The 24,892-nt window shown below is 42.2% G+C and overlaps 1 protein-coding gene across 1 annotated transcript in view; it reads left to right on the top strand.

Moving 5' to 3' along the window:
* BRINP1 (BMP/retinoic acid inducible neural specific 1) overlaps nt 1-24,892 on the top strand; it is a 180,068-nt gene that overhangs the window by 31,581 nt on the left and 123,595 nt on the right. Inside the window, exon 2 of the mRNA XM_065879019.1 lies at nt 23,900-24,167. Coding sequence (XP_065735091.1) covers nt 23,950-24,167 — 218 coding nt within the window. The 5' untranslated portion in view covers nt 23,900-23,949. The remainder of the gene's footprint in view (nt 1-23,899; nt 24,168-24,892) is intronic.

Raw genomic sequence — 24,892 nt, 5'->3', positions numbered from 1 at the left:
ACGGGCCTCTCACTGTTGTAGCCTCTCCCGTTGCGGAGCACAGGCTCTGGACACGCAGGCTCAGCGGCCATGGCTCACGGGCCCAGCCGCTCCGCGGCATGTGGGATCTTCCCGGACCGAGGCACGAACCCGCGTCCCCTGCATCGGCAGGCGGACTCTCAACCACTGCGCCACCAGGGAAGCCCTAGGAGGACATTTCTGATGGGTGTTCTTTTCAACATGTACATGACGTATTGATATGCAAACCAGGAGATTTTTACCCATATGTTTCAGCCTCAGTAAGAACTACCTTCCTGGAGGGCAGGCAAGGCTCAGGTAAGACTCAATGGAAGAACTTCCCAATTATGTGAGATCCTAGTGGGTCTTAAGGAAAGCTCTTTCCCTTCCCTGCGGATCGTCATGAATAAGATGAACATCAGACCGTAAGATTCTGTACTCCCCGGAGATAGAAGGCCACATCAGATGACACGTTTGGGTCCCTCCCTGCCTTAGTAGAGTGTTGATGATCTCACAGAAAGCCAGTTTTAGGTTTATGGATGTCAGTTGCCTCATCCTCAAGCATGACGCCCGGCACGTGAAAAGTGTCCAGTAAGGACCTGTTGACTGAGGGAAGGTCACTGATATTTGATCATCATATATCATAGCATGCCTGAGTCAGAAAGGCCCTTAGGGATCATTTGAAAGCCCCACTTGTTTCCTACACGGACAAACTGAGGTCCATGGTTAGGATGAGCCTTGATCCAGACCACACGATGAATCAGAAGCCAAGCTGGGATTGGAGCCCAGGCACCCTGACTCCCAGACCAGTGCTTTTGTACCGACCAACTCTCATGGCATCCGGAATGGTGACTTGGCTCAAACAGTCTTAGGTTAACCATTTCCAGAGCGCTCTGTGGGTTTTGTGTAAATTATCTGAGCCTTCTGAGGGAGGCCCAGCTGGAGCTTTCTCTCCTCCTGAGCTGGCTCTTCCTGTTGGTCTCTGTCAGGAGACCGTTATAATTTTCTCCCTGTTCCCCAGCAGCGCGTGACCACCCCATCACTCACTCTAACAGACCCTGCTGAGCACCCACAGTATATCTGGAAGCCATCTTCTGTTTGGAAGTCAGTGGCGGTCAGCCAACATTTCACTATATTTGCTTTCCTAAGGCTTACACAAATCAAATCCATTCACTTCCTCAGACTCCATCCCTCTTGTCTGGCATAATTTCCCCTCATCCAAGGCAAGCCAGAGTTGAGCATGGTGCGCTCTCTCTCTCTCTCTCTCTCTCTCTCTCTCTCTCTCCCTCTCCCTCTCCCTCCCTCTCCCCTCTTTCCCTCTTTTCCTTCTTCTCTCCCTCATTTCTTCCCTCCTTCCCTCTCTTTCCTCCCCTTCCTTCTCCTCCTTCTTTTTCTTCTTCTTTCTCTCTCTCTCTGTATAAGTTTCTTCTTCAATTCACTAGCATAGAATCATAGCCCAAGACAATATTAAATTGGGAAGAAATCTAAGAAAACACCCAAGCCGAACTTCCTGATTCTATAGGTGCAGAGACCAGATTCCAGAGACATGGGGATACCAGTTACCCTGTGTCGCCTCTGCAGTGGTACTAGGAGTAGGGCTAGAATTCAGGCATCCTGACTCAGCATAGGGTCTCAGCCAGGGTCAGTTAAACCTCATAGCATCCTCTAATTTAGCCTCCATAAATACGCCTGCTTCAGGCTTGATCTGGGCTGATGGTTCTGGGCCTGACGCTGGATCTAGGAAGGAGCGGGACACCATGTTTGGGGAATCTTAGGTTCACCGCTTCAACTCCCTGGAACCCAGTTTCCTCGTCCATGCAGTGAGGACTCAGTTCCACATGCTGCAGGTGACATGGTGGTGTTGTGAGGCTCAGATAAGGTAATGTGCCCCCTCAGTTCGAGCGTGTTAGATTATGTGCCCATTCCTGCTGCTTGCTATTATTAGCCTCCTCCCTTGAATGGGGGCTTTCAATATGTCAAAGTTGTGTTTATTCTGTAGTGAGCATTTGGGGCATCCCGGCAAGGAAGCAGGTGTGGTACTTTGGGGCAAAGGATCTCTTTTAGGGGCTTTCCCATTCGACTCTCTGCCTACTGTGTGCTAGGCCCCAGGGCCAGCAGGGCAGCAGCCAGCTGTCTTCTGGGACCGCATTTAAAGCCGCCTCTGTCCGGGAGTGTGCCAGCTAGAAACAGACCAGGCGTTTCCTTCAGAGTTTCACAAAAATGGATCCTTTGGGTCAAAGGCTCCTTAATCTGCAAAACACAAGCTGTTTGCCTGACTTGAGGCCTCAGCAGACTTCCTAGGCTTGAAGGGGCTTTGGTATGGAAAAATGGTTTGTGTTTTGAAGATTAAGGGTCCTTTCATCCAAAAGATGAAATTTTTTTTCTTCTTTCCTCAAGCTCCCAATGAAACACCTTGTTCCCTTCTGGCTTAAAATCTGCAAGCCTCCTTTCTTATGCATAGATGGATTAAGTTACACTATACATTCACAGCCTCTGAGAAGGAGGGAATCTCAGTGAATATTTAGTGCCCCCCTCTTTCAGGACTAGCGCTCCTGTCTTACTCCCTATATGGGCCAATCATCCATAGAAACACATTAAAATCATCTGGGTTTTTTTTAAGACTAAGGCTTCTGGGATTTCACCTTCAGAATTTATGATGAAGTCTGGAAGGGAAAGCGCGTTGTAAAAAGACTGCTTAGGACTCGCCGTCTACACTAGCTTAAAGATGACTGGCTTGGGGGCCAGATTCCTCAGCCCAGTAGCTGACAGTGCAGTGTGGGGTTAAGAGCCTAGACTTCGGAGACACCTTGAATCGCATCTCAACTCTGACTCCTACTATCCATGATGTGACTTTGAATAAGTCACTGAACTTCACTGACTTTCAGTTTCCTTATCTACAAAATAGGAATAGTAATATTACCTAGTGTGCCTGTTAGCTACCCTCCCCTTCACCCCCCTCCCCCTACTCATCACCAATTCAGTGGCTTTAAATAACTGGCATTTATTATTAAGCTCATGCATCTACGGGGAACTATATTCAGTATCTTGTAATAAACCATAATGGAAAAGCTCATGTATCTGTGGGTCAGCTAGGGGCCCACTCATCTGACCCAGTCTCACTGGTCTAGACTGACCTCCTTGCTATTGCTGTTCAGCTGGGGCTCTGCTCGAAGCTTGGCTTGGCTGAGGCATGTTAGCTGGACTGTCTTTCATCCTCCTCTGAAACACCTGTCACGTCTGTTTTGTGGCAGTAACAGAAGTACAAGAAGTTAAGCAGAAACCCACAGGGTCTCTTGAGATACAGACTCAGAATTAGCACAGCATCACTTCTGTCTCATTCTACTGACCAAAGGGACTTCCAGAGATGAGCCCAGATTCAAGGAATGGGGAGTAGACTCCACCCCTTTAGCAGAAGAGCTGGAAGACTCCATGAGGAAGTACCTGATTATAGGGAGGGGTGATTTGGGACCATTAAAATAATCTACCACATCTAACCCACTGGTATTGTGGATGTCAACTGAAATAATGTTTGTAAAGTTCTTGACACAGCTCCCATCATATACTAGATGTTTATAAATTATTTTCATCATGATCATTAGTATAGGAAGGACTCAGAAATGGTGGCTAAAATGATTAAATCCAGATTTCCTAAATATAGCAACACAGATAGGAAGACAGATGCTCAGAATGGTAATGAAGCTTTCTCGAAATCACACGGATGGGACTAGTTGGGCCCTTAAAAGTCAGACAGTGCAATGGTTTTTTTTTATTTGGGATTTGAAGGACAATAGGAAGGATCCTGATTCTAGCTCATGGTGATACTTGACATTCCAGCAACACTAAGGCATTTCCTCGGGTTAAGCGATGGCTTCAGAGGACCCTACCTACCCCCCTCCCCTGCCAACACAGTGGGTCTTTAGTATGCGTACTACTCACCTGGAACATTTATTAAAAATGCATTTTGTGTTGAGAAATTGCTGTTACGTGGTAGGGCTTTGTGCATTGCTAGCGGTAGAGAACCAAACTCACTCTGGATTAAGGTTAAAAAGATAAACAAAGAAAGCAAAACAAAATAACACACTAGCTTTGAGACCATGGGAAATTACTGGACCTTTCTGGCCTCCGTTTCCTCTCCCACTAAATGAGAATAATAATCAGGGAATAATAATCATACCTTCTTCAGAGGTTTGTTTTGAGGGCTCAGTGAATTATGTATGTTGTATTAAAATGGTTTACTGATGTTCCCTTGCTGAATGTTAATTTCTCATTTCTGGAATGGAAGGTATAAATCTCTGCCCTACATATGTTCAAAGTGCCTCTGAGATCAAAGGGAAGCTCTGTCCCTTTGCAGCATGAGGTCTTGCTGGAATGCAAGGATGGAATGAGGGGTACCTTAAGAGAGAAGGTACTTACAGTCTCCAAACTGACCATGCTTTTTAAGATCCGTGATTGCCAACCCAGCACCTGCTTAAACCCTCAGATGTGTGTCCCCTGCCTTCTTCTTTGGGTTCCATGATTGTCATGGACAAGCAGGAGTTGTAACAGTCCTTTTAGTTCATTCTTTTAAAAGCACCACGTACAGGAATGAAGCCATTGCACAAGAACGAGCGGAGCCCCAGGACTTTCTATCCAAATGGATCCACCAGGAACCTTTCATCTGCTTTTATTAGTGACCTGTTGGAAACATGAAGCCCAGGGTCAGAGCTTTTGAAGAGTAAGTGCTGAAATTTAGGTTCAGATGGAAATGTGTTTTATTTATTTGCTCCACTGAGTATTCAGAATAGATTAGCCACAGGGAAGATCTCAGCCATCAACTCAGCAGAACACTATTTATTGAACAATTATATTTTGAGCACCTGTGTGGTGCCGGTTCCCATCTTTGGCATCCCTTTCTGACTCCAGGATCTTCAGTACTCCTCTGTAGGGAGAGCAGCCTTTTCTTACTCATCTCTGTATCCCACGCAGCATCTAGTTTAGTGATTTGCACCCAGTAGGTGAGTTTGGATGATTCCATGCCTTTTGCTCATACTAGGCCCACTACCTGAAATACCTTCTTCTATTAAGTCCTTTTTTCTCCCTTCAGCTGGAAAATCTTGAACCATCAGACCCCAAGAAAAATCTCAGCACCCTGGGAAGTCTTCTTGAACTGGTTGTGTTTGAGTTAACTTTTCCCCTCCCTTTGTTCCAACAACTCTTTATTCAGGTGTCTGATAAAACTCGGTACACTGTTTTGCAATTTGAGGTCTGTCACTAGCATATGGCCCCCTAAAGCCATAGACACTTTTTTATTTTTATTTTTGATTCCCAATGGCCAGTGCAGAGTTTGGCATTCCACCCCAGTTCCAGCCCTCATGCTGTTCTTTCAATCAGTACTAATTTCCTCTCCCTTCCATATTTTTCTTTTCTTCTTTAATTGTGTATCTGTCCCCTGAGTTTCTAAATATAGAATGGATAAACAGCAAGGTCCTGGTGTACAGCACAGGGAACTATAGTCAATATCCTGTGATAAACCATAGTGGAAAAGAATATGAAAAAAAGAATGTGTGTGTATATATATATACATATGTATATATATATATATATATGTATATAGGTATAACTGAATCACTTTGCTGTACAGTAGAAATTAACACAACATTGCAAATCAACTATACTTCAACAAAATAAATTTTTAAAATCTTCATCCTTTCGTTGACTGTTTGCTTCCCTCCTTGGTGGAGTGAAAGGAGAAGCATTGACTACTGCTTTTTTGATCTTTCCTCCTCTGCCAAGCACCCTACACGTTATGGCTCCATTTATTCATGTCCCTGCATGCTTTCATCTCTTTCAAGGAATCTTCCGTTCCCATCAGGGCAATGAAAACTGCCAATCACCTCTGTATTCTGAAGTCCAAGAGGCATTTTCATTCCTTATGTTGGACCACTCTGTAGCTTTTCAAAACTTGAGACTCTTCGTAAATATTTCTGCTCCCCTGACTTTGTTGACATTATCCTCTCATGATTCTTCCCCTCCCCCCTTACCATCCCTTCTCACTGTACTTCATAGGGGCCTTCCCTCTTCAGTCCGCCTAACTGTGAGCACGGCTCCATATTTGTTTCCGTGACTGTTGTCTCACACGTGTTCACTGGGTATTCTCAGCCAATTCCAGAGCTCTAACTACCACTAGTTCATGTTGATTTACAAACCTCTACCTCTAGTCCTGGCCTCTCTTCTGATCTGTACTGAAGGATTCTATAGCCTACTGAAAATTCTGATTTGAATGTTCAACAGACACCTCAAACTCAACAGGTCCAACAGGAAACTTGTCATTATTCATTCTAAATCCATTGATTTTTCACTATCATTTATTATCATGAATGGCACTGTTATCAGCCTAATCATCAAACCAGATGTAGAAGTCATCAGAGACATTGTTCCTTCTTCTCCCCACTCTCCCAGATAGTCACCAAATCTTGCTAGTTTTGCCTTTCAATTTTTTTTTTAACTTTCTGTCTCTCAAATATATCTTCTTTAGACCACATCTGGCCTAGACTATTATAACAACCTCCTCAATTTTATCCTTGTCCCTTCTTAAATCTGTCTACTACCCCACTGAAAATGAAACTCTAACATAGAACTGCTCTGTTTAAAAGCTTTCATTGGTTCACTGTGATCCTATAGGGCTAGCCCTAGCTCTTCATTTGTTCAGTTCATTCATTCAGTAAATACTGAATTTAGTGCCTGCAATATGATTGTTTCCAGTTCCTGGGCATACATGGTGGGAGGGGAGAATGTATGTCTTCAAGAAACTGGTTGTGCATAAAGATATGATTATAAAAAAAGAACATCATTTAGCTCTTCTGCTTCATCTCCTGTTATTCTATGCTTCAAAATTGCCACTGCAGTAACTTTGAAATGTTTGTAGATTTTATGCTCACAACAGAATCCTTCATTCCTTTTATATGCTTCTCTCTTGGCCTGAAATGGAGGCCCCGCATTTACTCACCTCACAGATGCCCCTCTATCTTCTAAGTCCTCTCCTGGATGTCATCTCCAGGAAGCATTCTTTGAGACACTAGCTTGGGGCTCCATGCTCCACAGAACACTGGGTATACCCTATTTTTGCCCTGTTACATTATATTTATTTATTTATTTTTAACATCTTTATTGGAGTATAATTGCTTTACAATGGTGTGTTAGTTTCTGCTGTAAAACAAAGTGAATCAGCTATACATATACATATATCCCCATATCTCCTCCTTCTTGCATCTCTCTCCCAGTCTCCCTATCCCACCCCTCTAGATGGCCACAAAGCACTGAGCTCATCTCCCTGTGTTATGTGGCTGCTTTCCACTGGATATCTCTTTTAAATTTGGTAGTGTATATATGTCCATGCCACTCTCTCACTTCGTCCCAGCTTACCCTTCCCCCTCCCCGTGTCCTCAAGTCCATTCTCTATGTCTGTGTCTTTATTCCTGTCCTGACCCTAGCTTCTTCAGAACCATTTTTTTTTTTTTTGGATTCCATATATATGTGTTAGCATACGGTATTTGTTTTTCTTTCTGGCTTACCTCACTCTGTATGGCAGACTCTAGGTCCATCCACCTCACTACAGATAACTCAATTTTGTTCCTATTTATGGCTGAGTAATATTCCATTGTATATATGTGCCACATCTTCTTTATCCATTCATCTGTCGATGGACACTTAGGTTGCTTTCATGTCCTGGCTATTGTAAATAGAGCTGCAATGAACATTGTGGTACATGACAGTTTTTGAATTATGGTTTTCTCAGGGTATATGCCCAGCAATGGGATTGCTGGGTCGTATGGTAGTTCTATTTATAGTTTTTTAAGGAACCTCCATACTGTTCTCCATAGTGGCTGTATCAATTTATATTCACATCAACAGTGCAGGAGGGTTCCCTTTTCTCCACACCCTCTCCAGCATTTATTGTTTGTAGATTTTTTGATGATGGTCATGCTGACTGGTATGAGGTGATACCTCAATGTAGTTTTGATTTGCATTTCTCTAATGATTAGTGATGTTGAGCATCCTTTCATGTGTTTGTTGGCAATCTGGATATCTTCTTTGGAGAAATGTCTACTTAGGCCTTCTGCCCATTTTTGGATTGGGTTGTTTATTTTTTTGATATTGAGCTGCATGAGCTGCTTGTAAATTTTCGAGATTAATCCTTTGTCAGTTGATTCATTTGCAAGTATTTTTCGCCCATTCCGAGGGTTGTCTTTTAGTCTTGTTTATGGTTTCCTGTGCTGTGTAAAAGCTTTTAAGTTTCATTAAGTCCCATTTGTTTATTTTTGTATTTATTTCCATTTCTGTAGGAGGTGGGTCAAAAAGGATCTTGCTGTGATTTATGTCATAGAGTGTTCTGCCTATGTTTTCCTCTAAGAGTTTTATAGTATCTGGCCTTACATTTAATCCATTTTGAGTTTATTTTTTTGTATGGTGTTAGGGAGTGTTCTAATTTCATTCTTTCACACGTAGCTGTCCAGTTTTCCCAGCACCACTTATTGAAGAGGCCGTCTTTTCTCCATTGTATATTCTTGCCTCCTTTATCAAAAATAAGGTGACCATATGTGCGTGGGTTTATCTCTGGGCTTTCTATCCTGTTCCATTGATCTATATTTCTGATTTTGTGCCAGTACCATACTGTCTTAATTACTGTAGCTTTGTAGTCAGGGGTCAGAAGTCAGGGAACCTGATTCCTCCAGCTCCGTTTTTCTTTCTCAAGATTGCTTTGACTATTCAGGGTCTTTTATATTTCCATACAAATTGTGAAAGATTTTGTTCTAGTTCTGTGAAAAATGCCAGTGGTAGTTTGGTAGGGATTGCATTGAATCTGTAGATTGCTTTGGGTAGTATAGTCATTTTCACAATGTTGGTTCTTGAAATCCAAGAACATGGTATAATCTCTCCATCTGTTTGTATCATCTTTAATTTCTCTCATCAGTGTCTTATAGTTTTCTGCATGCAGGTCTTTTGTCTCCTTAGGTAGGTTTATTCCTAGGTATTTTATTCTTTTTGTTGCAATGGTAAATGGGTGTGTTTCCTTAATTTTACTTTCAGATTTTTCATCATTAGTGGATAGGAATGCAAGAGATTTCTGTGCATTAATTTTGTATCCTGCTACTTTACCAAATTCATTGATTAGCTCTAGTAGTTTTCTGGTAGCATCTTTAGGATTCTCTATGTATAGTATCATGTCATCTGCAAAGAGTGACAGCTTTACTTCTTCTTTTCCAATTTGGATTCCTTTTATTTCTTTTTCTTCTTTAATTGCTGTGGCTAAACTTCCAAAACTGCATTGAATAAGGGTGGTGAGAGTGGGCAACCTTGTCTTGTTCCTGATCTTAGAGGAAATGGTTTCAGTTTTTCACCATTGCGAATGATGTTGGCTGTGTGTTTGTCACATATAGCCTTTATTATATTGAGGTAAGTTCCCTCTCCGTGTACTGTCTGGAGAGTTTTTATCATAAATGGGTGTTGAATTTTGTCAAAAGCTTTCTCTGCATCTATTGAGATGATCATATGGATTTTCTCCTTCAGTTTGTTAATATAGTTTATCACATTGATTGATTTGCGTATATTGAAGAATCCTTGCATTCCTGGGATAAACCCCACTTGATCATGGTGTATGATCTTTTAATGTGCTGTTAGAGTCTGTTTGCTAGTGTTTCGTTGAGGATTTTTGCATCTATGTTCATCAGTGATATTGACCTGTAGTTTTCTTTCTGTGTGACATCTTTGTCTGGTTTTGGTGGCCTCATAGAGTGAGTTTGGGAGTGTTCCTCCCTCTGCTATATTTTGGAGGAGTTTGAGAAGGATAGGTGTTAGCTCTTCTCCAAATGATAGAATTCGTCTGTGAAGCCATCTGGTCCTGGGCTTTCGTTTGTTGGAAGATTTTTAATCACAGTTTCAATTTCAGTGCTTGTGATTGGTCTGCTCATATTTTCTATTTGTTCCTGGTTCAGTCTCAGTAGTTTGTGCTTTTCTAAGAATTTGTCCATTTCTTCCAGGTTGTCCATTTTATCAGCATATAGTTGCTTGTAGTAGTCTCTCGTGATCCTTTGTATTTCTGCAGTGTCAGTTGTTACTTCTCTCTTTTCATTTCTAATTCTATTGATTTGAGTCTTCTCCCTTCGTTTCTTGATGACTCTGGCTAATGGTTTATCAATTTTGTTTATCTTCTCAAAGAACCAGCTTTTAGTTTTATTGATCTTTGCTATCATTTCCTTCATTTCTTTTTCTTTTATTTCTGATCTGGTCTTTATGATTTCTTTCCTTCTGCTAACTTTGGGGTTTCTTTGTTCTTCTTCCTCTAATTGTTTTAGGTGTAAGGTTAGGTTGTTTATTTGAGATGTTTCTTGTTTCTTGAGGTAGGATTGTATTGCTGTAAACTTCCCTCTTAGAACTGCTTTTGCTGCATCCCGTAGATTTTGGGTCGTCGTGTTTTCATTGTCATTTGTTTCTAGGACCTTTTTGATTTCCTCTTTGATTTCTTCAGTGATCACTTGGTTACTTAGTAGTGTATTGTTTTTTACAGATATTTTGCTGTAATTGATATTTCGTCTCATAACGTTGTGGTCTGAAAAGATACTTGATACGGTTTCACTTTTCTTAAATTTACCAAGGCTTGATTTGTGACCCAAGATATGATCTATCCTGGAGAATGTTCTGAGTACTTGAGAAGAAAGTCTATTCTGTTGTTTTTGTATGGAATGTTCTATAAGTATCAATTCCATCTTGTTTAATGTATCTTTTAAAGCTTGGGTTTCCTTATTTATTTTCATTTTGGATGATCTGTCCATTGGTGAAAGTGGAGTGTTAAAGTCCCCTACTATGATTGTGTTACTCTCGATTTCCCCTTTTATGGCTGTTAGCGTTTGCCTTATGTACTGAGGTGCTCCTGTGTTGGGTGCATAAGTATTTACAATTGTTATATCTTCTTGGATTGATCCTTATGTAGTGTCCTTCTGTGTCTCTTGTAATAGTCTTTATTTTAAAGTCTGTTTTGTCTGATATGAGAATTGCTACTCCAGCTTTCTTTTGATTTCCATTTGCATGGAATATTTTTTTCCATCCCCTCACTTTCGGTCTGGATATGTCTTAGGTCTGAAATGGGTCTCTTGTAGACAGCTATAAGGGTCTTGTTTTTGTATCCATTCAGCCAGTCTATGTCTTTTGGTTGGAGCATTTAATCCATTTCCATTTAAGGTATTTATTGATATGTGTATTCCTATCACCATTTTATTAATTGTTTTGGGTTTGTTATTATAGGTCTTTTCCTTCTCTTGTGTTTCCTGCCTAGAGAAGTTCCTTTAGCATTTGTTGTAAAGCTGGTTTGGTGGTGCTAAATTCTCTTAGCTATTACTTGTCTGTAAAGCTTTTAATTTCTCCATCGAATCTGAATGAGATCCTTGCTGGGTAGAGTCATCTTGGTTGTAGTTTTTTACTTTCATCACTTTAAATATGTCCTGCCACTCCCCTCTGGCTTGCAGAGTTTCTGCTGAAAGATCAGCTGTTGACCTTACGGGGATTCCCTTGTATGTTAATGTTGCTTTTCCCTTGCTGCTTTTAATATTATTTCGTTGTATTTAATTTTTGATAGTTTGATCGATAGTGTCTTGGTGTGTTTCCTCTTGGATTTTTCCTGTATGGAACTCTCTGCACTTCCTCGACTTGATTGACTCTTTCCTTTCCCATATTAGGGAAGTTTTCAACTATAACCTCTTCAAATATTTTCTCAGTCCCTTTCTTTTTCTATTCTTCTTCTGGGACCCCTATAATTCAAATGTGGGTGTGTTTAATGTTGTCCCAGAGGTCTCTGAGACTGTCCTCAATTCTTTTCATTCTGTTTTCTTTATTCTGCTCTGTGGTAGTTATTTCCACTATTTTATCTTCCAGGTCACTCATCCGTTCTTCTGCCTCAGTTATTCTGCTATTGATTCCTTCTAGAGGATTTTTAATTTCATTTGTTGTGTTGTTCATGATTGTTTGTTTGCTCTTTAGTTCTTCTAGGTCCTTGTTAAACGTTTCTTGTATTTTCTCCATTCTATTTCCAAGATTTTGGATCATCTTTACTATCTTTCCTCTGAATTCTTTTTCAGGTAGACTGCCTATTTCCTCTTCATTTGTTTGGTCTGATGGGTTTTTACCTTGACTCTTCATCTGCTGTGTGTTTTCTGTCTTCTGATTTTGCTTCACTTACTGTGTTTGGGGTCTCCTTTTCGCAGGCTGCAGGTTCGTAGTTCCCGTTGTTTTTGGTGTCTGCTCCCAGTGGCTAAGATTGGTTCCGTGGGTTGTGTATGCTTCCTGGTGTAGGGGACTGGTGCCTGTGTTCTGGTGGATGAGGCTGGATCTTGTCTCTCTGGGGGGCAGGACCGCATCTGGTGGTATATTTTGGGGTGCCTGTGATCTTATGATTTTAGGCAGCCTCTCTGCTAATGGGTGGGGTTTTGTTCCTGTCTTTCTAGTTGTTTGGCATAGGGTGTCCAGCAGTGTAGCTTGCTGGTCGTTGAGTGGAGCTGGGTCTTAGTGTTGAGATGGAGATCTCTGGGAGAGCTTTCACCATTTGATATTACGTGGAGCCGGGAGGTCTCTGGTGGACCAATGTCCTGAAGTTGGCTCTCCCACCTCAGAGGCACAGGCCTGACACCCGGCTGGAGCACCAAGACCCTGTCAGCCACATGGCCAGGTTCGTGGGGAGTTTCTTGTCTTTCAGGAAGTCTGAGGTCTTCTGCCAGCGTTCAGTAGGTGTTCTGTAGGAGTTGTTCCACATTTAGATGTATTTCTGTTGTATTTGTGGGGAGGAAGGTGATCTTCACATCTTACTCCTTCGCCATCTTGAAGGTCTCCCCCCAAAGGTGTTTCATGCGCTGCCAACTCTCTGGTTCCACCCATTATGTTTAATTTGTCCATTTTTGTGCCCCCCTCCTACTCTGGGCTGTGAGAGCTAATTAAAATAGTAAGGACTCTACAAATATTTCTTGGATTTTTCCAAACTGGCTAAGAAAAGACATTCTAAAATGTTAATTTCACTTTCCTTTTTGAAATATCTCCTGCAGAGACTGTTGACAATTTTGAAGGAACACTTAAAAGGCAGCTTCACTGAATTTAGATCTTCACATTTCCAAATATTTCATTTGCCTCCAAATGAAATATTTATGAAGAAAAAGATGCTATATGTAACTTATATTATTAATTATGAAAAAAATGGTATTAAGGATCCCCCAAAATCACAAAACTAAGTATTCCACATATTTCCATTTTCTTTCAGATTGTCATGGCCTTCCTTAGATTCAACATTTCCAGAAGTTGTATGCCTCCGTTTGACTTATCGGCCATTCTCTTCATTAATATACTTACAGTTAATTTGTGGTTGTTCATGATTGTCAAAACAGGAAAACTACAACTAAGGATGATGTGGGTCTTTAGCTTTGTATATTAAAGCACTGAGTCATAGAACTTAGAACTGGCTAAGTTTGAAGTTCAGTTCTGCCATTTTAAATAATTTCACATTGCGAGAATAACTATATATTTTAAGAAGAGTCTCCATTTTATCATCTGCAAAATAGAAATAATGTTATCTGTCTCAAAGGATAGTTCTGTGGATTTAAAGCCATGGAGCATATGAAACAGTCTGGCACATTATCTATCATATAGTAGGTGCAGGGTAGTCATCCACTCACTCTTACTAAGGCATTTAAATATAATGTAAATTATGAATAACCCATTGTAAAGGTGGGCACTGGGAATGGGCATTGTAAGAACAGAATGCGCAGAGGTAGTAAAGTATGATGATTTGTAGTGTATTCAGTCAGTGCACTGGGGGAGAGAATCTAGAGAACAGGGTGACTTGAGGGTGGGAGGTGGAAAAGTTAAGTAGAAAAGCTTAGTATACAGAGGATCCAGCTCATGAACATTGAATGCAAGACTAAGAGGCAAGGTGATCAGTAAGGAATTGTTAAATCTGTCTAACTAGGGGAGTGTCATAGTCATATCTGTATCTAGAAAGATCACTCTGGCAACTAGAGTGGTGTTTAGGATGGAGGTGGCAGAGATATTGATACATGAAACAGGAAGACCAGCAGGAAGATGACTGTGATAGTCCAAATCAGAGCGCTATTTTTGAATGGCAGATAGCAAGAGAGAATGGATTTCTGAAGCAAAGGATATAAGGGGAGGGAGGAAAAGTAAAGGACCACACTGAGGTTTACAGGGAAGACAGGAGAAGGATAAAGTTGTCAAGAGAAGTGGATGAATATGAAAACAAAGGGAATTGACAGGATGTGGAGATGGTGGTGATGGTGGTCTTGGTGGTGGAGATGGTTGAATAGGGTAGAGGAGGAATTTGGGAAAAGTCTCAGGCTTACCACAGGCATGATTTGGGAGACTGTGTGATTCACCTGAATGTGGACCATGAGAAGGGGAAATTTGAGAGAGTGATGATGGCTTTCATTTGGGATACTTTGATTTTGAAAAGCCTATGGGATTTCCTAGAGATATTGATTATGTGGTTGAAAATAATAATATAAACTATGCACGTTATAATGAACACTCAGTCCAGTGGTTCTAGGCTTGTTTTTAACCACACACATATACCCAGTAAAAAATTTTGACTACATACCTCCCTATTAATGTATGTACCTGAATTATTTATGCATGTTACCTTCACTAGCTAATATCACAGCTCCTCAGTGCTCAGTGTTCCCTTAGAGCAAGGATCAGCATTAATAATTGTATATGTAAATCCATATTTTAATTAGTCCTCTTGATCATCTCAAATTGTTTTGGCCAATTCTTTTGGGGTTTTTTCAGTGATAATTTTAATTTGTCAATGACTTTTTAAAAATTGAAGTATAGTTAATTTACAATGTTGTATTAGTTCCAAGTGTACAGTAAAGTGATTCAGTTATACATATATATATTCACATATATATATATATTCTTTTTCAGAGTTTTTTCCATTATAGGTTCTATTACAAGATATTGAGTGTAGTTCCCTGTGCTATACAGTAGGTCCTTGTTGTTTACCTCTTTTATGTATAATAGTGTGTATATGTTAATCCCATACTCCTGATTTATCCCTCCACCATGCTGCTATCCCCTTTGGTAACCATAAGTTTGTTTTCTGTGTCTGTGAGGTTATTTCTGTTTTGTAAGTAAGTTCATTTGTGTCATTTTTTTAGATTCCACATATAAGTGATATCATATGATATGTATCTTTCGCCTTCTGATTTACTTAATACGATAATCTCTGTGTCCATCCATGTTACTGAAAATGGCATTATTTCATTCTTTTTTTCTGGCTGAGTAATATTCCATTATATGTATATATGTGTGTGTGTGTGTCAATATATACATATATACACATATATGTGTGTGTGTATACAGTGTGTGTATGTATGTATATATATACACACACGTACCACATCTTCTTTATCCATTCATCTGTCAATGGACATTTGGGTTGTGTCCATGCCTTAGCTATCATAAATAGTGCTACTGTGAACATTGGGATGCATGTATCTTTTCAAATGGGAGTTTTCTGGACAATTCTTGAAAAATATGATTTGATCCTTATTGTTTGGGTTTGGCATTGTGATGTGGCTGGTCCTCTACCGTTTTCTTGCTCACGTTGGGTTGAATTATTATCATTAACGTCATCCACAGATTCTTTTTAAGCCACTTATTTTGTGAGAGTTGGTTTAGTTTTTAAACCACTTACTTATTTTGTGAGAGTTGGTTTAGTTAAAATCAGATAACATAATTATAAACCGCATATCACTAGGCACAGATAAATGCCAGGGCATCACAAGACACTGAAAGTGAAGGGAAGATGGAGCCCAGCTTCTTCATGCTGTAGGGCTCGCATTCTTCATTCCAGTATCATTGGTGACTTGTGACTGTCTGATATTTGGGCTGACACTGAATTTAGATGATAAACACGTGACTAGAAGTTCTGATATTTTTTCCTGCTCCTGTGCCCTGATTAGTAAATACTAATTGGAGTTCATTGAACTTTTACATTGAGCTGGACACTGAGTTAATCATTTTAATACGTGAAATCTTTTCTTTGACCAAATAGGATTCCGAGTAAGATCAGGAAATAAACAAAGACAAATTGAAAAACTTAATTCTTCTCTCACTCTGTTTAAACTTACTTTTATCGGGTTTCCTCTGGCATTTGGATGAAAGTTAAGGCAAGTCCATGATTTTTCCAAATTATGTTCAACAATTTTCTATTCACCTCTGCTTATCACATATAGTCTCAGTTCAGTAGTTAAAGTTTCCAGTTCAGTGTGTTACAAAGTAAATCAAATTTCATTTAAAGTGGAAACTTAACTTTCCTCCAGTTTCTCCTGTCTTTTCCCAATGATTTTGTCCTATCTCCTCCTTCTTGCTAGCCTTCATCTTGATTTCTTCAAGGTGCGGGATTTGGTGAAGGATGGAGAGATAGGAGGTAGTACTAGTACTAGTACTTTTTTGACAGCTGTGCATCAGTTCTCTGCGGGCTTAGCAGGCGTTTAATTCCAACCTTTTTAACTTACAACATTTGGTGGGTATCTTTGGAGCTTTCGTTCTTCCCTGAGATCTCTCACTTGTGATTCTTTTGATGAAGGAAAATACACGTCTTTTCCACTGCTTTCCGACCACTCATTCCTTGGACCCTTGATCAATGTCAGGCCAATCCCACTTTCCCCTTACTGGTGTCACCTGAAAAAAAAAAAAAACGCACAACCTCAAAGTTGAGAATCATGTTTCATTTGGTGGACAAAACTGAGGACTTGAGCGTGGGACACAGCCCCTCAGAGAGCTCTGAGAGATTGCTCCAAAGAGGTGAGGGAGGAACCAGGTTGTATAAGAATTTTTGCAACAAAGAACAGGTGGTTGGAACTTCGAAAGATTACTGATTACCAAAGAAAACCGGATACCTCAAGTTAATGAATTTGACTTGAGGTATCTCAAGGTGCAAGAGCCTGGGCTCATTGGAATCATTCCTTTGATATGCACCTTAGCTGTCTAAGGCCAGTATCCTGTGCTCTCCCATCCTGAGTCCGTCAGGGCGCACCTTCGGTTGAGGGGGCCGTAGTGGCTTGATGGCCACAACATCCTTTGTTTACTAACGTGGCAGGCAGCATTTTTCATTCACGCTGGCGTGCCCTTTCCCTCACTTTAGCTTTCTCTTGCATGTAGCCCACCTCCGATCCATGAGGGAAACATTCCTTTTACACAGGAGCTCAGCACTTCCCAATTTGCAGCCTCTACTCTGCCGCCAGGTTTCAGCCCTCTGCAGAATTCCCTCTGTAGAATTCTTTTTTTAGATTTCTGCTGTGTGAGTCAGACACCAATCTGCCATATTCCTCCAAGCTTCTGGGACATTTATCACGTTCTTTGTGGGGTCTTGTTGAAGCTTGAGGTGCAGGGCTACTCCCCTGACTCTCCCCTGGAGCTGTGGGAGTGGGCAGGGGGATTCACAGCAGGCAGGCCGTTCTCCCTCAGACTCCACTGGAGATCCCGACATCTCACTCTGTTATCCTGTGGGTGAGAGGTTAAGAATCTCAAAAAGTGCCTTTTGGCCCCCTTTTTTATACGTCCTGTATAGTGGTCAGGCACCCCTCTTTAGAATATAATAACTATTGTCTTGGTCTTGGCTCAAAACTAGACTAAAATAATTGTATTTGAAGTCCTATTTTAATTCTTATCTGAACCCTAGGAGGTACTCATCCTCCTATTACTGCCTGAATTTTACAGATGAGGAAACTGAGGCAAAGGGGTTTATTAATGTGCTCAAGGTCACCCAGCTTTGTAGCTTTGTATCTCCTGGGAGATGTCTTATCTGGAAGCCTGGATGAGCTCCTCAGGTTGACCCAGGCTTAGCATGCAGGCCCTGTGGGTGATCTCAGATCGGGTCATCAGCCTCAGGGCCCCAGGGATGGGGACAGAGCAAGCATCCCCTTCCACTCTCTGGCCTGAATGTGAGCTACGGCCCAGCAGTCCCTGTAGGAAACTCCAGAGGGGAAGCTGGTGATACTGCTACTGGAAGGCCCATCTCTCCTCTCTGTCTCCGGTGTGTGCTTCTCGGATGTAAGTAATTTACAATGGCAACAATTAGAGAATGTGCTCCGTGTGGGATGAACCCGTTCCCTTAATGACACTGCAGGCGTGTATATATAGCACGGTTCAGCTGACGTGCTCTCCGTGCTTCAGCCCACGTCCGCAGCTCCACGCCAACCAGAGCCCCTCACAGCAGCCGGCCTGTGACTCACGGAAGGTCACAGTCAGGTCAAGGACGGTGCTCGGAAATAGAACCAGCCTCTCTTTCACAGGCTCTAAAACGCAGTGGCAGGATGTGCCCTTTATGAATGTTGGAAAAACAACAGTTCTAAAATGCATGGTGGTGGATATCCAGGGCTGTCCCTGCGATTTGGGGATGGAGAGACGTGGCTGTGAGCATGGGAGTTTTTATTTGAAATGTATTTACTGTTTGTTTGTTGATTTTGAAGGGAGGGGGCAAGTGCTCAATCAGTCATAGTGGGGAGTGAATTTGGGTTCTCCAAATGTTAATAAAAGCAAGGAGAAGGAATCTAAAAAAATGATACAAAAGAACTTATATACAAAACAGAAATAGACCCACAGACATAGAAAACAAACTTATGCTTACCAAAGGGGAAGGGGGGGTGGGATAAATTAGGAGTTTTTGATTAACATATAACACTACTATATATAAAATAGATAACCAGCAAGGACCTCCTGTATAGCACAGGGAACGGAACTACACTCAATATTTTGTAATAACCTATAAGGGAAAAGAATCTGAAAAAAATAGATATACATGTATGTGTAACTGAATCACTTTGCTGTACACCTGAAACTAACACAACATTGTAAATCAACTATACCTTAAAAACAAGATAAAAAACAAGCAAAACAAAAGGAGATGGATGAGTGACCTTTCCAGGTGGTGTCACAGAGCGGAAAAGGTTCGTTTGAGCCCTGTCTTACCCAGTGAAAATAGAATACCATCCATATGCGTAATTTTAAAGTTTTAGCAGCCACATTAAAACAATTAAAAAGAAACAGGTGAAACGTATTTTAATAACATATTGTATTTACTCCAGTACATCCAAAATAGTACTATTTTGACATGTAGCCAACATAAAATATCCGTGAGATATTTTACAGCCGGTTCCTCTAAGTGTTTGAGATCCGGTGGGTGTGTATTTCGTACTTACAGCACGTCTCGATTTGGACGAGCCGTATTTCAAATGCTTAGTAGCCACACGTGGTCAGTGGCTCCCAACGTGGACAGCACAGCCTCCAGTTCTAACTGCCATTTGCCAGCTCTGTGATGGTGGGCCAGTTACTTAGCCTTTCCGGACCTTAGTGTCCCCTCCCCCCACATGTAAATGGGGACCATAACCTCTTCGTACTGCAACAAGGTCACATGTGTAAAGCAGCACATGGTAAGTGCTCAGTTAATGGATTGGTGATTCCCTCCTCCAACTGACCTGCATCGCAACTAAACTGTAAGCTCCCTGCAGGAGACTGAAATACAACTTGGCCTCTGACTGTATCAAAATGCAAACCGTTGCTGACCCTCTCTTTCCTCTCCTTCCACTGACGTTTCTTTTTCCCTGAAGCTCTGCATCGCTCACTCCTTCACTTTCTTCAGGTCGCCTCTCAAAGGTGACTTCATCAGAGCAGCTTTTCCTCAACACCTTGTATGTAAAGCAGCAGCCTCACTCTCAATCCCGTCTTATCTGCTTTGGTTTTCTTTAGAGCACTGCTCACCGTCACATGTACATTTACTGCTCATTTGTTTACTTCTCCCAGCCCAACAGAGAAGAAGCCCTGCTCACTGTTTAATTTCCAGCTAAACCTGTTAATGGATGAATGAATGAATTTGTTGAACATCTACAGTGCTTTGCCCTTGGTGGATAGCATGGAAATGAAATATACAGTCCTTGCTTGAGGGATTCAGAGGGAGATACAGGTGCTTGAAGGCCCTACATGGGTCCTAAAATCTCACTAAAGCCTCTGCCACCTGGGTGCTACTCTGGGCACACCCTCCATCACTCTGCCCTCACTCACCCCCAAGACTTGTTGTATGGCACTTGCTCTGCTAAAATTCCCTTTTGCTCATCTCTGCTCACCAAAAGCTTACATGCTACGAAGGCCCTGCTCAAATACCACCTCTTGTAAGGGTCCTTTCCAGGTCTCTTGGTCGGAAACATTATCTCTGGCCTCTGTTCTTCCACGGGACATTTTTCTTTGCTTATAGTATTTATGACAACCTGTTTCATACTAGAATTCCTCAGGCCTCGGTGTGACTCCTCCACAATATTTTGAATCTCTAGAGGGCAGGATCTAATTTCAGCTGGGTGGGGTGAGGGTGGGGATATAGTGGAAACTATACCCGTAATGAGATATACACAGGTTAGATTCTTGAATACTTAGGACCTGCAAGCTTGGGAAAGTTATTTAATGTCTTCAAGTTCCAACGTGCTCATCTGTTAAATGGGAGAGCTGTACCCACCTCGGGGAAGAAACCTTTGTTAACATCTAGTCTGGATCGGATGCTTCGGCTACTGCCAAGAGAACAGACATTTTTCGATCCAAGTACACAATAGGTGCTCCATACATATCAGTCATGGGACCCTTATATTAACCCAAGTCTCCAGTACAGTTGGTGCTAATTTGGGCCTTTTTACAGAATGGGAATCACTGTGTCTGTCATGATATGACAATATTTAGGTAACATACATACTAATCCTTGCTCTTGCCCAACAAAATGTCCATTTCTATTCAAATGCACCTCACAGAAACTTCCATGTTCATTTTTAGTGTTCTGTGGATTATTGTGATTTTCTGAGCCAGCAGAGATGTATTCAGACTTCTTCCGTGAAGCAGTCATGTGTACTTGCTGAGATGTAGATTGTATCGTAGACCCCAGCTACAAAGGAGGTTCAGACACAGCTACCGACCCGTCTTGGCCCACTGCCTGGCCAAGACAGTGTGGCAGCATGAAAACCAGGAGCTGGAAGACAGGAGTCTAGCCCAGTCAGCCACTCAGGTCCTGATCTTGTAGGGAGTTGGATTAGAGCAGGATTTAACTTTTGCTCCACTGACATTTTAGGTCCAATAGTCTTTGTCGTGGGGGGAGGGGCCATCCCGTGCCCTGTAGGATGTGCAGCAGCATCCCTGTCCTCTACCCACTAGATGCCAGTGGCATCCCCTCCATTGGGACAAGCAAAGATGTCCCTTAGGTGGCAAAATGGCTGCCAGAATGAAAGCACTGGGTTCCATCTTTCAAATTTCAGCAAATTCTAGGGCTCGGGGCTGAGGTCTTATCCTCCGACGCGCAGACACACACACACATACGCTGCTGTTCCATGTCTAGCCTTGTTTCACTTTTGAAAGCTGCAGTGTTCCGAATCCTGTTCCCTTGCAAACAGTCTAACAGCCAGGCATTCTCTCCCAGGCTCCCACCCTGCACCCACTTACAGCAGAAGCCACGCAGAAGGGCTGGATGGGTGACACGCTGTGATTTCAGTGTGCTGTAGCTCCCCGCCGGGATCTCTGAACAATCGCCTCCACCCCCTGCTTGCCGCTCAGGTGGGCTCCGGCAGACGGTTTTGGCAGCTGGAGCTGTTACAGTTCTGCACTCCACATGTACGTCTTTGTTTTAGGCTCTGAACAAAACCTGAGGCCACAGCTTCTGCCAGCCCACTCCTCTGCTCACATGCCTTTTTCCTTTGCCCCCGACAGCTGGGGCCTGCAGTGCCAAGTAGATTTTTGTAGCTACCCATAATAAAATGGTGCAGTCGGACCACGGAGAGAAATCGCCAATTGGGCCGGAAATTCACATCTCTCTCTCTCTCTCTTTTTTTTTTTTTTGCGGTACGCGGGCCTCTCTCACTGTTGTGGCCTCTCCCACTGTTGTGGCATCTCCCGTTGCGGAGCACAGGCTCCGGATGCGCAGGCTCAGCGGCCATGGCTCACGGGCCCAGCCGCTCCGCGGCATGTGGGATCTTCCCAGACCGGGGCACAAACCCGTGTCCCCCGCATCGGCAGGCGGACTCTCAACCACTGCACCACCAGGGAAGCCCTCTCTTTTTTTGATTTTCTCTCTTTCTTAGCTTGACTTTCTTCCCATTTTCAGTTGGAAGAGTAGACAAGTAAGGGATCGTATTTCTTCATGTTGCTATGTGGTTTTCCACTCGACAAATTGGTTTGTCCTCACCATGTTTTTAAATGTTAGACATAAAAATCAGATCTAGACGGAGGCCATGACTGTCCAGAGTCACACAGCCAGCAGTATATAGAAACAGTCTTTTAAAGATTCTTGCCAGTTAAAGACTCACAGTCCCATGAGCAAAATGGACACAAACAAATAAGTACAATGAAAGATAGTAAGTACTAACATACAGTTATATAAAGGAGCAATGAGAGCTGAAAGAAAGGAACAACTAACAATTTTTGAGAGGAATAGAAAAAGGAAATGACCTTTGAGGACCTGACCTCAACTGGCTACTGAAAGATAAACAGGATTTGGTGGGGCAGTGGGGACTGTAGGAGCAAAGACGCTCCCAGCAGGGACTGTGTGGACATCATCACCATCAAGATTTATCATTACCTGTATCCTCATCATCATTGATGCCATCTATTGAGCACTTCCTGAGTGTCAGGTGCTTCATGGGACACTTGACATAAACGGTGTCATTTCATTCTCATACTAGTTCTGGGTGTAGGTGCTATGGTTAACTACATTTTACAGACAAGGAAACTGAGGCCCAGGAAGTGAAATCACTTGCCTGAAATAATACAGTTTATAATTGATAGAGCCTGCATTCCCAGCTACCTTTCAATGTAGAGTAAGATAAGCTCTTCTAGACTAAGTGGGGTGGTGGACACAGCACAGTGTTAAACTAGCAAGTAGGATGATGTGATGATAAAAACAAAACTTGTAAATTTTCCCAGGAGCCCCTACTGAAGCTCTCCCTTAGTCTTAAGCATTTCTCCAACATGGCACCCCAGTGCTGTGCTACCACCGAAAAAAGAGGCGGGCAAGACCCCACTAGTTCCTTGGCTTTTAGTTCCCCTTCTGAGTACGAGAGAACCTCGAGGCTCAGAGTCACTGATGGGTGGATCCTCTAGTTACATTTCCTTGGGGTGAAGGAGACAGTCCACTAAGCATTGCAGAAATGCGTTCAAATGAACTGCATAAACTCTCCACCTGTAAGGTATTCAACCCGGATAGTCATGATCATGATGCATCCCAAGACTTTTTGTACTCACCTGATGATGCAAAAGCAAAGCCTGTCTTCAGTTGGTGCATGTCTGTGGGAGAGGAGGAGAGAAGGATTCTCATTCACCGAGTCCCTGCTGTGAGACTCGGGTTGTTTGTGAAGATAGCGGGTGGGATGGATACTGGAGTTCTATCTCCAAGTTCTTTCCTGGCTGTAGGAGACTCTGTTTCTGCATTCATTCACTTCACTCTTTTAACACTTATGCCTTGAATACCTATGATGTGCCAGGTGCCAAGATACAGGCGCTTAAGCCCGTCCTCTGTTTTATGGATGAGGAAACTGCATCCCTAAGAGATTCAGCAGTTTGTACGTGTTCATGCGTGTTCACAGAACATGTGAACAACAAAGCAGGAATGCAAGCCCAGATGTCCATAGATGCCACGCTCTTAACCAGAAACTGCACTGATTTTTGTAAACCCTGACACACTCTACTGATGTAAAGGATTATGATGATGTGTTAAGAGCATTTAAAAAAATTTTCCTTTGTCTCTCTCTCTCTTCCTTTTATTTTGCTTCACCCTCCCCCCTTTCCTCTCTCCCTCTTTTGTTTCCTCTTTCTTTCTCTCTCTTTTTTATTCTTTTCTTCATAGGACTCCACAGAATGGAGCAAGAATGAGAGGAAAAAGGCCGGCAGAAAAGCATGAACTGGAGGTTTGTTGAGCTCCTCTACTTCCTGTTTGTATGGGGCCGTATCTCAGTGCAGCCCTCCCACCAGGAACCAGCTGGGACAGACCAACATGTCTCCAAGGAATTTGATTGGCTTATTTCAGACAGGGGGCCTTTCCACCACTCCAGGAGCTACCTATCCTTTGTGGAAAGACACCGTCAAGGATTTACAACCAGATATAAAATATACAGGTAAGAGCTGGGCTAAGCTTGCCTTTGCTTTTCATTCACTGAGTGCTTTTGGGGGGTCACACATTGGCATGGGCCTTGCTGTATGGAGGAGCGTCTGAGCCAAGTCTGTTATGTACTTTTTCATTATTAATTTATCTATTTATTTATTAATTTATCCATCTATTTAATTTATTACATTGTGCAAGAGATTAGCAATGGTGAGTGAGAATAGCTAATATTTTTTGAGTACTCACTACTCTGTGCGGGGCATGGTGCTTAGTACTTTGTACACTGTCTCATTAAACCTTCCAGTAACATCAGAGATAGCATCTATTTGTTTTCTCCACTTTATAGAAGGGGTAACTGGGCTTCTGCTAGGTGAAATAACTTGTCCAAAGTCACACAGTCTGTGAGTGGTGCGACTGGGATTCAAGCCCTGGTTTATCTGCATCCATAGTCACAGACAGTGTTTTTAGTCAGTTACATCAGGTGTAGGCTGTGTTGTTTTGCAGATGCCATTAATATAGCAAATGTCCTACCCAGATATATTCACACATTTGGAAACAAGTAGGGACTGTCAATGAATACCTCTTTCTTGAGCAAGTCCGAACTGGTCTTTGGGCTTTGGGAATCCTACTCGTCCCAAAAGGACTTAGCCCCAAATTCTTCCTCTTTGAGAGTCTAAGAAACCATCTTGGACTCTCCCCACTCTAGTTGATCACCTCTCTTTGATATTTCCACAGCTC

This window comes from Phocoena phocoena, chromosome 6 (assembly GCF_963924675.1).
Source record: "Phocoena phocoena chromosome 6, mPhoPho1.1, whole genome shotgun sequence".
NCBI lineage: Eukaryota > Metazoa > Chordata > Mammalia > Artiodactyla > Phocoenidae > Phocoena > Phocoena phocoena.
The sequence above is the reverse complement of the archived record's forward strand: the minus strand, read 5'-3'. Positions and strand labels throughout refer to the sequence as shown.